This window comes from Schistocerca americana, chromosome 5, assembly GCF_021461395.2.
Source record: "Schistocerca americana isolate TAMUIC-IGC-003095 chromosome 5, iqSchAmer2.1, whole genome shotgun sequence".
Lineage (NCBI taxonomy): Eukaryota > Metazoa > Arthropoda > Insecta > Orthoptera > Acrididae > Schistocerca > Schistocerca americana.
The window spans coordinates 385,753,338-385,767,364 of NC_060123.1; the positions used below are offsets into that span (position 1 = coordinate 385,753,338).

A 14,027-nucleotide genomic window follows, 5' to 3' on the forward strand; every position below is an offset into this window, starting at 1 on the left:
ATATTTCCCCTGATTTCTTAATAATCAAATTCCAGATGGACCTCCGTGAGGCCAATATTTCCATGGCAGAGTAATCTATGGAATGCACTGAGGAGATATGGTGTTCCATTATGGCTAACTTACTGGCCTGTGAAAGGCTAGTGTGGCAATCATGTTCAATGTATCTTTCATGCGCTGTGTGCAACGTCTGATCAATGTAGGCTTTGCCACACTGACAAGGTATTTTGTAGATTCCAGCCTTCTCCAATACCACACCGCCTTTGCTGAACCGAGGAGAGTGCAAGTCTTAGTAGGCGGGCAAAAGATTACTTTGACATGATGTTTTCTAAAGATTATGCTCAATTCCAACAAAACGCAGGAATGTCTCGGACTTGAACCATTCCTTCTCCTCTTGCTCTAGTGGGTGGTCATGTTTCTTCTTCCTTAAAGATGTGCTGATATGATCTGATTATCTTTGAACACTGATTGTAGATGTTCCAGCTCATTTGCAAGGCTGTCTCATCAGACACAACATATGCCCATGCACCAACATTCAGAGGACGTCCACAGTTTGTAACGGATGGTGGCAGCTACACGCTCGCAAATACACATCTGCAAGTGTGCACTTGTGGTAGATAGAATGTCCCAATGATCTAGCCACTTTCCAGATGACCAAAATGTCCCGAAATGGCAACGATCCTCCTGCACTTCCATCATAAATCCAATATTCTCGTGGATAGAATTCAGATGGTGCAAAAAGCATGACAGCTATTTTTCACTGTTCTTCCGCACTGGTCAGATGACATGCAGGAAGATGCATAGAACGTGATCGCCACATTCACCTTTCTCAGCCCAGTAAGTCAGCCGTAGAGGAGCATTGTATCTCCATAGGACATTCCATGAATTACTCTACCATGGAACTCTTGGCCTCTACGGAAATCTTCTGGGATTTGATTATTAACAAATCGGTGGAAATACATTTAGAGCAAGATCTTATCGATCATGATGGCAGCTTTCCACTGGATAAGGTGTGATACCCAGTGACTTCTTTAATTTCTTCACAAAAGAAAACATTTTATGACTGATGACATGTATAGTGACATTTAATTTTCTTAATTTTGACATTTGAATTTCAACACCACAAGTGCGCATTCTGACAGAGACCGCTCATTCAGTATCACATTATGCATGCACCCATGCACCATAGATGGAGCAGTATTCAAAGAGAGCACAAAACTCCAACAGTGGTCACTCATATAGCAGCTACCATTGCACATGCATCTTTGTACCTATTTTTGGTATAAAGGTAGTGACAGTGAAAAATAATCACCTGAAGATGGCTTAATGGTTGTCAGTCAAAATATTGGGCAGGAAGTTGACTTTACACAGCTGCAATCCTGAAACTTAATGGAATAAAAATGTAAATGTTTTTTCGTTCAATATTGTGTACCTCCAAAAGTTCTCGGCCAATTGCTTTGAAATTTTGACACAATATTGGATTCTAATAAGGGCGTGTTTTTAGGTACCTAACCCTTTAAAATATATATGTGTGTGTGTGAGGGGGAGGAGGGAGGGGGCACATGCGTTACATGTAAAGGGAAAACAAAATTCTCAAAATCTATCTTTTTGATTTATTTCAAATTTTAACATTTTACAGTAAAACACATTTAAACACACACAGACTATATATTTTTATGTACACTGAAGAGCCAAAGAAACTGGTACACCTGCCTAATATTGTGTAGGGCCCCCGCGAGCATGTGGAAGTGTCACAACACATTGTGGCATGGACTCAACTTATGTCTCAAGTAGTGCTGGAGAGAACTGACACCTGAATCCTACAGGGCTGTCTATAAACCTGTAAGAGTACAAGGAGCTGGAGATCTCTCCTAAACAGCATGTTGCAAAGCATCCCAGATATGATCAATAATGTTCATGTCTGGGGAGTTTGGTAGCCAATGGAAGTGTTTAAACTCAGAAGTGAGTTCCTGGAGCAACTCTGTAGCAATTCTGGACATGTGGAGTGTCGCATTGTCCTGCTGGAATTGCCCAAGTCCGTCGGAATGCGCAATGGATGTGAATGGATGCAGACGATCAGACAGGACACTTACGTACATGTCATCTGCCAAAGTTGTATCTAGACGTATCAGGGGGTCCCATATCGCTCCAACTGCACACACCCCACGTTACAGAGCCTCCACCAGCTTGAAATGTTCCCTGCTGACATGCAGGGTTCATGGATTCATGAGGTTGTCTCCATACCCATTAACGGCCATTTGCTCGATACAATCTGAAAGGAGACTCCTCCAACCAGGGTAACAGGTTTCTAGTCATCAACAGCCCAATGCCACTGTTGACACGCCCAGGCAAGGTGTAAAGCTTTATGTCGTACAGTCATAAAGGGTACATGAGTGGGCCTTCGGCTCCAAAAGCCCATATCAGTGATGTTTTATTGAATGGTTCACAGGCCAACACTTGACGGCCCAGCATTGAAATCTGCAGCAATTTGCAGAAGGGTTGCACTTCTGTCACACCGAACAATTCTCTCCAGTTATCATTTGCCCTCTTCTTCCAGGATCTTTTTCCGACTGCAGCGGTGTTAGAGATTTGATGTTTTACCGAATTCCTGATATTCACGGTACATTCGTGAAATGGTCATATGGGAACATCCGCACTTCATCACTACCTCAGAGAGGCTGTGTTTCATCGCTCATGTGCCAACTATCTAACAAATGCACCACACACTTACCGTCTTATATAGGTGTTGCCGACCGCAGTGCCGTATTCTGCCTGTTTACATACCTCTGCATTTCAATAGGCATGCCTATGCCAGTTTCTTTGGCACTTCTGTGTACAACACTACTACGGAATCTGAATTTGCAAGAACAACACACAAGGCTCAAGGTCATGGAGAGTGGGTAAGAGGAGATGGAGAGAGGGATGGGAGAAAATAGACATAGGAAATTGGAAGGAGGAGATGGACAGAGAGAGGGGGCAGGAGAAGATGGAGAGAATGAGGGGGAGGGAAAGATGGACAGAAAATGGGGGGGGGGGGGGGGGGAGGAGATAATGGACTGAAAAAGGGGGGGGGATGTGAGCGGGGTAGGAGTAGATGGACAAAGAAAAGAGGAGGGGGAGATGGACAGAGGCAGGGCAGAGAGAAGGAGATTAGGACATATATCCGATTCCCATACATATTAGAAACACATGCTTTCTCTTTTCTTTCCTTTTCATTTAAGCAAATTGACCCACAGCAAAGCATGGCAGGGTACAGCTAGTTCAGAATAATACACTCAATCTTTCAACGGCTATCTCCACCATTGTCATCAGGAGTAAAATACCTCATTTGTCCATTTCCCACTCTTCATCTGGCTATGCAGTTTCAAGCCAAAATTTTCTCTCAAGTCACTAATTAATTTTTGTAATTACTTGACTACTTTCAAGCAATTAAACTCTTTTTTGCAAAACTAGGTCTCATCATGGTAAATTTGATAGCCCATTTGTTCATTTGGCTATAAAAATTGGGACAAAAATCAATAGTATAATTTTGCCTAAAATCACCAGTTATGTTTTCCTTAATTGCCTGGATTACCTTCAAGAAAGTAAATACTTTTTCACAAAATTAGGCCTCACGCTGGTACATCTGATACCCCATCTGCTTATTTGCCTATGAAAATTTGGGCAAAAATCCATTGTGTAATTTACAGGTGTTCAAATCTAAAAAAAGTATTACACAGTTGTTGGTTTTCGAAAACTGGGAAAGATGAAACACATTCTAAAAGTAAATAATCTTCACTTTCATTTCGACTCCAGTCCTCCTCATATATTGCCTTTCAATCTGTATACTAAACTGTCTTTAGTTTTTCTTCTCCTACAATTATGTCCCTTGCTTTTTCCAATACTTTGTCTGTTAGTTTCTCTGCACTAATAATGAAAAGTATTAGCATCAAACAACACCCTTGTCTAATACCTGTTTTGTAAATTTCCTTATCATAAATCTTTACACTAACATTACGTCTTGTATATGATTCCTTTACCAGTCTTCTGTCCTTCCAGTCTACACTAACGTATTTCATATGTTTCTGGAGGATAATCCAGTCAAGTCTGACTAACAAAAAAATGACAATAATTTAGATCCTCCAACCCATCCACAAGTGGCTCAGTAGCATACCTTTTCTGTCTAAGCAAACAGTACCAAAGACCCAAACACAGACCAAAAGCTTTCCTGCATGATATTAAATTTCCCCAAAGCAAGAATCTTCAACTGCTACCATTACCCTTCTGTGCTTCACCCCAATTTTGTTCCTTCTACTAATCATGGCACTACAAACCCTCCTACAAAAAGAAACCCAGACAAGCATGAAAAACAATTAACACAATTAATTACCACATTTTACACATCTCATCTTTTCCCCAATAAGTCTGTCGTTTAAATAACCTACCCATTCTTTTTTGTCGCTGCATAGCCTCTCCAGAAAAACAGCATTCATTAAAATGTTTCCCTGGAAGGAATGTGAACCAGCAGGGTAAACACCACAATATTACTAAGAAAGGACTCTACAACAACTCTTCTAAACAAATTTTGTAGATCAGCACCCCTCCTACAAAAGTAACATGCATAACTAATCGAATACAAAAAATAAATAAACCAAATGACAGCTATGGCACATGCACAAAGCAGACATGCAAACAAAACATGCCCATGGCATCCACAACTGAAATATAAAACCACATCATCATTTCACACTGGAAATAATGTATCAGTACTTTTCATCCTTTGAGATTCCGAAATGCTCCCCATAACATCATCCGATATGTTCCCTCTAGTTTCACAGGATGACATGTTGGTGTTACAGAAGTGTGTGATTCCACCCAGCTGCTTTGATCCATGACGCCATCAAGATGGTGGGCACACCTACTTCCAGCATACACAATATGGCAACCATAATGTCACTACATATATACGTGAACAAAATTAAAAACAGCACGAGAATATTTCACTCCAGCAATAAAATGAAACTAATGGGACAACCACTGGCAGTAAGGGGTTTAAGGCAGGGACAAGCTAAATATACAACAATAAGAAAAACAGGACCACCCCAAAACAAGTATTATACAATTAAACACGAAAAATTCCCAACATTCAGCCTAATGCTACAAACATAAAAACTACAGGAATCATACATTTCACTTGACTAACATAGCTCAAAAATAGCTCTCAGTACCAAAAAACCAATATACACAACTCCAAAACATTGATTAGCAAATTTCTCTTGACCTATATAGCTCAAACAAAGCCACGGATGCCTAGAACCCAAACACAACTCAAAAATTCCAATGTCACAATTTTCACATAACCTACATAGCTCTAATGAAGCTAACAATACCAAAACCCCACACACAAATTGAACCCCCCCCCCCCCCCACAAAAATCCACTTGACCAACTAAAATGCAAACAAAAAACTTTGACACTGAAACAAACAAACTATAAATAATGCACTAACATCCAAACAAAACAAAAATTACTTGTCAAATAAGCCACCAGTGACTACACCTACATTGTCCCTCGCTACACACATCCTACACTTCGCACAACCAGTATACACTTCCCTACAGAAAGAAAACCAATGCAACCCATCTCAAACACTCATTCCTGTCTCATGTGCACAAAAATGTAAACAATAACAAAAGTAATGTGTAAGTAAAGCAATCTCTCTGTTGGCCAACTTAGACTTCTCGAAACAGGTCCCTCGTAGTATAGCTTGCCAAACATTGTCACAGTGACAACGCCACATGTACAGGACACTGATGTGAGAAGCCGGAGCCATAGTCAACTTCATAATCTCATTACCCACATGACACCTCATGAAGTCTGCAATCAAGCCAAACCCTTGCAAAAACCTTACGGTCATCATCATACCATTGACCAGTGTGGAGTGGACACTAAATTTTTCCATTTTCCCCATGGCTAACAATAAACAAAACTCCTTTACATTTTGGATAGAAAAAAATCCACACTAATCATATCTAATGCAAAAATGAATGCATAAACCCACCAAACAATAAATTAACTCACTGGTGATACAGCACACTTTTCCAAAACGTCACGCAGCACAGCATACTCACGTCGCTGGTCAAAGCAGATAAGTGGCATTGAGCACTTCCCTTGACCTGACATGTTGCCAATATTTGATAAGTATGACTGTGCTTGTGTCCCTTGTAAAGTTTAGGACAGCTACCTACTAATAATTAGGCCTTTAAGCTATTAAAAATCTCGGCAATAGTTATAAAATGGTCCTTCCTTAGATTTTTATCACATTAAGTATGATATATGTACCTAATATGCACCAGGATACCCACTGGAGGCTTGTCTATTGCGTAATATATGTTCTCTGAATGTTTTTCAACTGCCTAGGACTTGTGTGCTGAAGATCAATACAAAAACTTTTACAATGAGATGAAAACCCAACAGATTTCACAGCAGTTAATGTGGACAAAACACGCAAGTTCATTCCAAATACCAGTAACAACAGTATGTCTAACAAGGGACATTTCAAATCTGAGTACAGAAACTTTTAGCAAAACTTAATATGAAAACTGATATGTCTGAGCAGCAAGCTTTGAGTGCAGAGCATGTGTATGTTTTTGCTCCAGGTTATGAAAACATTTGATTAGCCGACAGTGCTGTGTCAAAACACATGATGTAACACAAAGAGTGATTCAACACATTTAAGCCAATTTCATCGGATGACTCGTTTCATCAAATTCGAGACAACTTGATCATCAAAGCAGAAGGCATTGGATCAACTGAAGTATTGTCATTAGTTGAACACAAACTGCAACCTCACACTTTGGAAAACATTTTATAGATTCCTAAGCTAAAGAAAAATTTATTTTCAGTGGGATCAGTCACAAAAAGAGGAATGAAAGTTATTTTTTATGACAACAGACTACCAGTTCGCAGTTCAGGTCTAATTGCAGCACGAATTAAGATGGACAATCAGTGTTGTCACATGTTGTTTAAATGTCCAGGTGTACTACAGGCAAATCCTGCTTCCCTGAATTCCACCATGATCTGGAATGACAGACTTGGGCACATTCATTTCAGTGGTCTCAAGAATATGGCTGGTCTGAACTTAATACCTGGTTTCAATATGAATAAAGTTGAAAATCTTCATTGTGAACCATGTCAGTATGGCAAGACGAAAAAAAATCTTTTAATTCAAACTTGGAATTAAGATCAAGTTCCTCGTGAATTTATTCGTGTAGATTTGAGTGGATGGATGAGAAAATGATTTCTTGGAGGTGCACAACTGAACACAGTTTTCAAGGATGATTGCACTTCATACAGGTTCATGTATTTCCTTAAAAGTGAGCACGATACTTTCCCTGTATTTTTGGAATTTCAGAGACTGATTGAAAGACAAACTGGAAACAAAATCAAAGTTCCAAAAAGTGACAATGGAACTGAATTCATAAATAAGCAATTTCAAGATTATTTCAAGCAAAATGGTATAATATATGAGAAAACAAGGCCCTATACACCACAGCAGAATGGCCAAATTGAACAAGAAAACAGGCCAATTTCTGAGTGCACGCACTATGTTATTAGTGCTGACTTGTCTCGCGAACTGTGGGCAGACGCAGTAAACTGTGCTGCATATATCTTAAATTGCCGACCATGTAAAGCAAACGACAATGTTACGACTCCTTCTTTAGGACACATGTGGAAGTTTGGATCAGCAGCATACATACACATTTCTGATAAATTGAGATCAAAATGGGATAGTAAATCAAAGAAATTGATCATGGTTGGCTATAATGGGTATAGTATCAATTATCGCCTCTACAATTCTAATTAAAAAGAAAAATTACAATCTCCTGCAATGTCTCTTTCAATGAAGAACAAACCTATAGCTTAAACATAGAACAGAGATATACTGAATTTTACCTGGGAGACCATGCTGCAGAAGATGTGCAGGAGGAATCTGAAGAGGATGATAATGGTGAAAAAATGAAAGAAAATCAAAGGATGAATCTGAGAGACCGCTCTAATCTGCGAGCACCTGCTCGTTTTCGGGACCAAGGTACAGCTTGTTCTGCACTTATCTTTGAACCTCAAACTTTCAAAGAAGCAATGGCATCGAAAGAGTCATCAAAGAGGAAACAAGCAATGGAAGAGTAAATGACATCCTTGAAGAAGATCAGAACTTGTGATCTAGTCCCATTACCACACAACTGCAAGGCAGTTGGATGTAAGTGGGTCTATCATATGAAGCAGAATTTTGAGGGAAAAACTGACCGCTTTAAAGCTAGATTATGGCAAAAGGTAATTCACAATGAAAAGGCATTGATTATGAAGATACATTCTCTCCTGTGGTCCGATATGATTCAATCAGGGTTTTATTAGCCATAGCAGCTTCACAAGATATGGAAATTAGGCAGTTTGATGTTAAGACTGCATTCAGCAACCAAAAGGTTTTGTAGTAGAAGGCTCAAATAATGTTCACATTGTAGGAATCAAAAATTTGTAGTTTCTGACAATGGTTGGATCTGTGCAACTGAATGTAGAAAAATGTGTTTTCCATGCTTTAACAGATGACACTGATGTTTACCTGGCACTATATATGGATGACAGCTTGCTTATTTGTAAGTCTCCAAAAATACTGGAAAATGTTTTGACAGCACAGGGATCAATGTTTGAAATTACTGTGGGCAATAGAAAATACTTCTGTGGATTTGAAATTGAACAAAACCCTTCTACAAAAGAAATCTATAGAGGTCAGCAAAGATACATCAATTGTTTACTTCAGTAGATCAACATGGATGATTCAAAACCAAACTCCACTTCTTTTGATGTTGGAACCATGTTGCGCAGTGGGCAGTCTCCTGAAGACCAACATGAGGTAAAGGAGATGGGAAGCAAACCTTATTAGCAGGCAGTCGGCAGCTTAATGTTTGCGGCAACTGTCTCATGGCCAGACATCATGTTTGCTGTGAGCATGGTGAGTGGATTTTTACATAATCCAGGTCTTGATCATTGGCATGCTGTTAAAAGGATTATGAAGTATCTATAGGGGACCAGGCACCTGACCGTAAGGTACAAAGTTGGCTCTACTGGACTGGTGGTCTACTCAGATGTCAACTTTGCTGATGACTGTGACACTCGTCTGTAACAACAGGCTATGTGAACTTGTTAGCAGGTGCGCCTGTGACATGGTGTTCATGTTGGCAGAAATGTGTCAGAAAATCAACAACAGATGCCGAATACATAGCAGCTTCAGTTTCTGCTCCTAAAGTTGTTTGATTGTGTGGTTTTCTCAGTGAACTTAGTTTTCAGTTAGACAAACCAACGACACTCCATGTTGACAATCAAAGTGCTGTTCACCTGACTAAAGATACAGAACATCACAAACACACCAAGCACATTGACATTAAAGCCATTATATACGTGAACATATTGAAAATAATGAGATTGTAGTCTATTATGTTTATTCTGATAAACAATTGGCAGACTTATTCACAAAACCTTTAACTATAGACAAATTGATACAAAACAGGAAAGCTCCGTCAATGAGGTCAAAACAAACTCAATAAAACAAGAGTGGGAGTTTGGAGTGTTGGCAGGAGTGGGCCTCTTGTATTGAGTTTTGTTTTATTGTTACAGTTACAGTGTTAACTTTTGGTTGCAATAAAGAAAGGAGCAATAAGTTACTCTTACTCCAATATACCGTATTTCGCTCTGAGACATAATTAAAGACCCATCTCAAAAATGAGTTTCCTCCAGGCCTGAAAAATAGTTGTCAACTCCGGCTGTCAATTCTTTGTTTGAAGTGAATCTTCATCCACAAAGAAAAATTTTCAGTTTTGGCAAGAGATGGAAGTCTGACGGAGCCATATCAGGTGAATAAGGTAGGTGTGGCCAAACCTTAGTTCATGTAATTTTGCCATGGCGACAGCACGTTTTTGATCCAGCATCAAGAGTCCTGGCACCCACCTTGCAGATAATTTTTTCATTTCTACTTCCTCAGTTAAAATGTAATACACCCTTTCAGATGACATCTGGCAAGCGTGAGCAATTTCACACACTTTGAATCAGCAATCCTCATGACCATTTTGTGCACTTATGCAATGATTTCTGGAATAATGACACATCTTACCCAACCACTCTGCAGATCATTATCTGAGCTCTCTTGACCAAATTCATTTGTCCAATCAGCAACATCTGAATACGAAGGAGCAGAGGCCCCCAGTGTACTCTGGAAATTGGCATGAATGTCCTTTGCTTTCATACCTATCTTTACAAAGTACCTAATCACTGCTTGAATCTTGATTTTTTCCACCTTCGCAAATCACTATGCGGGAACAACAACACAGCCACGTCACCGTCACTGCTCTGTTCCAAGAACTCTGACGTGGCATGTGTCTACAGGCAACAGTCCAATGGATATCACTTGAACAACTGGTTGCGCTAGCACTGACCTCACGTGGTGATTCCGAGAACTTTTCAAACGAGCCTCATACATTAAGTATGAGATATGTACCTAATATACACCATGATACCCATTGGAGACTATTCTATTGTGTAATATATGTTTTCTGAATTTATCTTCGTTTTAGTTTTTACCATCAAAAGTGTGTTAAATATGACAAAGCATATTAAATACGGCACAGACAGACATGTGATTACACTACAGGAAAATATGTACCAACAATCTTTGTTTCACATTCACTTTCAGTGGCTTCATCAAATCAGAACCAAACCATCACCTTCCAACCTAACTTTGATCTCTGGTTACACAACAGATCGGACTGCTACCACAACCTAGATTTTAGGGAGGTGGGGTGGGGGAGCACTATAAAATTTGATCTCCACATAACTGTTATATGCAGAAATATAGCCACAGCTGTCTCAGTTTACTCTGCTTAATGAACAAAATAAGATACTGTACATGAAATGAAATTTTGTATATGAGCTGCTGAAAGGAGAATGTGCTCCTCTTGGAACAATCTTATATAATACGCAGTAAACTGATATAAATTTAAATGTATAATACATTAATGTACAGTTCAATTCACAATTAAGTTACTTCACAATCCTTAATTAGCAGAGTTAGTAATATAGTATCAGGATGAAATTGCAAATACACAGGAATGTTTTAATTGATAGTCACTGAAACATGAATACTGATGAACGCAGCAGTTATTCCAATGCTGCAATCAGTACCATTAAGTAACAGAAACGCACAAAGATTTCAAATAAAGTCAACCATCAAACTCACATCATCAGCATGATTAACAGATGCTCCTTCTGTCAGCAGGATTCGCACAACATCATGATGTCCACCAGCTGCTGCCAACAGCAGTGCTGTCTCACCCTCAGGCCCTTGCTTGTTGACACTTGCTCCATGCTGCAGTAGTAACTGCACAGTTGGCACTTGGCCATAAGAACTTGCCCACATCAGGGCTGTTAGACCATTAGTATCTGCAGCATCCACATCTGCTTCTGTCAATAATATTGTGCGTTAGCATAATACAGACAGTGCATTGAGCTTACTATGTTACCAGTCACAGATAATTATTTCATAACATGAATTTATCACAAAGCAAGTGTCCTTTTCTAAATGTGACTATGAAAAGGTTATATTCAAAGTAAATTACTAATACTTGTTCACAAACAGCATCACACTTTGGCAAAATCACAGTTGAGTACCACTTAGCGTCTTCCAATGGATAGGTAAGTAATTTTCAAGACATGCAATAGGCAAAGAACACATATTTTGAAAATTCTGCTCCCAAAAGGTCTGGCAATGAGAAATGCCTGTTACTACTTTCTACGCTCTACTCTTTGAAATTTTTTCATTTACGACCGTTTATACTAATTTTCAACACAACTACCATTAATATTTTTGTCATGATATGCATTTCTATAAAAACTATGGGTGCAGTTATACCTTGTCGTACATCGGCTTCATTTATTTCTCCAAGTCCTGCTCTGTGATGAAAACCGAGATCAACTTGTTCCGTCACTGGCGTTTCAGTCGGGATGTTCCCTCGTTGCAAGTTTGTCAGCACTGTAGTGGGCTAATTAGACCAATATCTATATCTTATACTGAACAATAATGCAACATATTTCATTATAATTAAAACATACCTTGTACGGCTGGAAAGCACTTTTACGAGTACCATCTTGCCAAGATCTTGGAGACCATCTCATTTTTGTTGAACCATGGTTAACTGAGGTATCTCCGCTGTCTACTGATTTCGTTGTTACTTCACAGCCTACATTCTGTGTTTTGTGGCTGAGATTTTCTGAAAATTCTTGGCTCATATCCATATCCCTAATACTCCTGTTACTTCTGTACTTATGTCATTCAGTGATAATAATGTCTCCCAATAAGCACTGACATGCTGTACAAAGTAGCAATACGACCTAATTCTGCTGATATGTCACAACCTCTTCATGAATTATCTTATCTTCGCAAATCCTATTCTTGAGAGTTGCTCGCATTTTGTACCACACTATTTTCTTTGTATTCACAAGCATCACAGTATTATTCGAGCACTAAGCGTGGTTACATCGCAAACAGCAGCGTACAATAACAGACTGCTGTTGCGATACAGAATCCAAACTCTAGGGATGCTGTCACACGTCAACATCCCATGTTTACATTATACCAATAACACACAGGCGTCTAAAGCTAGCGAAATGAGGGATGCTCAACTACCGGACCTACCGATAGATGGCTCTACCAGCTGATTACTGTCGTCTGTATTGCCCGCCATATTCGAATTTGGCAAGAAGTTTTTTTCGGTCTGTACGGTGTATAAGGAATTAAGGATTATAGAAATGGTGATTTCTTGTTCCGCTTTCAAGTGTACGAAGCGATGGAGTAAGGAAAGTGACTTACCATTTCACAGGTAATAGGACTACCGATACAATACGACAACAATACAGACTTAGTGCGTTTGCTAATTCGATGTTTTTGAACAGGTTTCCTCTAAAGCACCCAGAGCTGCTAAAGAAGTGGATTACTTCCGTGAAGCGGAAAGATTTTAAACCTACGTCTTGTAGTTTTCTTTGCGGAAACCTTTTCCGGCAAGATGATTACGTAGTGAGCCCTGGAACGTGGAAGAAACGTCTCAGACACGAAGCAGTGCCATCAATTTTTGACTTTCCGACACATTTGATGCCACCAAATAAACAGCCACGACGACATGTTAGGATTTTGAGTGACAACGATGCTTCTCCATTTGAGGTAGCTAATTAATTTCCATGCTATGTGTGTGGTTTTAACTTTTGTGAATTTATTTCGTGCGGACACAAATGGGCTACATAGGTCTAAGCAATGTTGTAATACAGTTCCATATTTTTGTTTTTAGCGTTCTGTCCTGGAATCCGTGCTTGATTTGCCCTCTGCAGAAGCTACTGATTGCGTGGAGAATTTTGTCAATGAGAATTCTTCCGTGGAAAGCATGTCCCATTTATCCAATGCAGAAGCTGCGAATTGTGTCGAAATCGTTAGTATAAGGATGTTTTCACACCCCCAAAGTTTTCTTATAATATTTTTTCATCAAGCCTTGAGTTATTTCAATCATATATAACGAAATTATTTCTTTATTTCAGAGTGCAGTTGGTTCTCAAGTAATTGATTGTGGTATACAGTCGAAAGTAGAAATGGAAGAGAAGGCGACCAAAACTTGCAATTTTTTCTCAGACATTGTGCACGAATTAAAACGTTAACTGAAATGTGAAGTGTGTCCGTGAAAAACTTCGAAGAAGAGAGAAGAAAGTGTTTTCCATGGATGACATCATAAGTTCATTGAAGGAGAAGGGGCATCTTCCTGAGAAGTTACATAACTTCTTCAATCATCAGAAAGGAACACAAGTGGAATTAGTGTGCAATTTAGTGGACAACTCTCTCTCGTCAAAGGGTAATAGATACACAACAAATGTGAAAATGTTTGCAATAACTGTGTACTTTTATTCACCAGCAGCATATGAATACCTGCAAAAATTAATGCCTCTGACCCATAAATCATTGAT

General features: G+C 39.2%; 1 protein-coding gene across 2 annotated transcripts in view; it reads right to left on the reverse strand.

Annotated features, from left to right (window-relative positions):
* LOC124616184 (ankyrin repeat family A protein 2-like) overlaps positions 1–12,661 on the reverse strand; it is a 46,767-nt gene extending 34,106 nt beyond the window's left edge. For both annotated transcript variants that reach the window (XM_047144477.1, XM_047144476.1), the window contains exons 1-3: positions 12,135–12,661; positions 11,935–12,064; positions 11,263–11,486 (exon numbers count right to left, since the gene is read on the reverse strand). In XM_047144477.1, the coding sequence (XP_047000433.1) occupies positions 11,263–11,486; positions 11,935–12,064; positions 12,135–12,317 (537 nt within the window). In that variant the 5' untranslated portion in view covers positions 12,318–12,661. The remainder of the gene's footprint in view (positions 1–11,262; positions 11,487–11,934; positions 12,065–12,134) is intronic.
* Between the last annotated feature and the right edge of the window lie 1,366 nt (positions 12,662–14,027).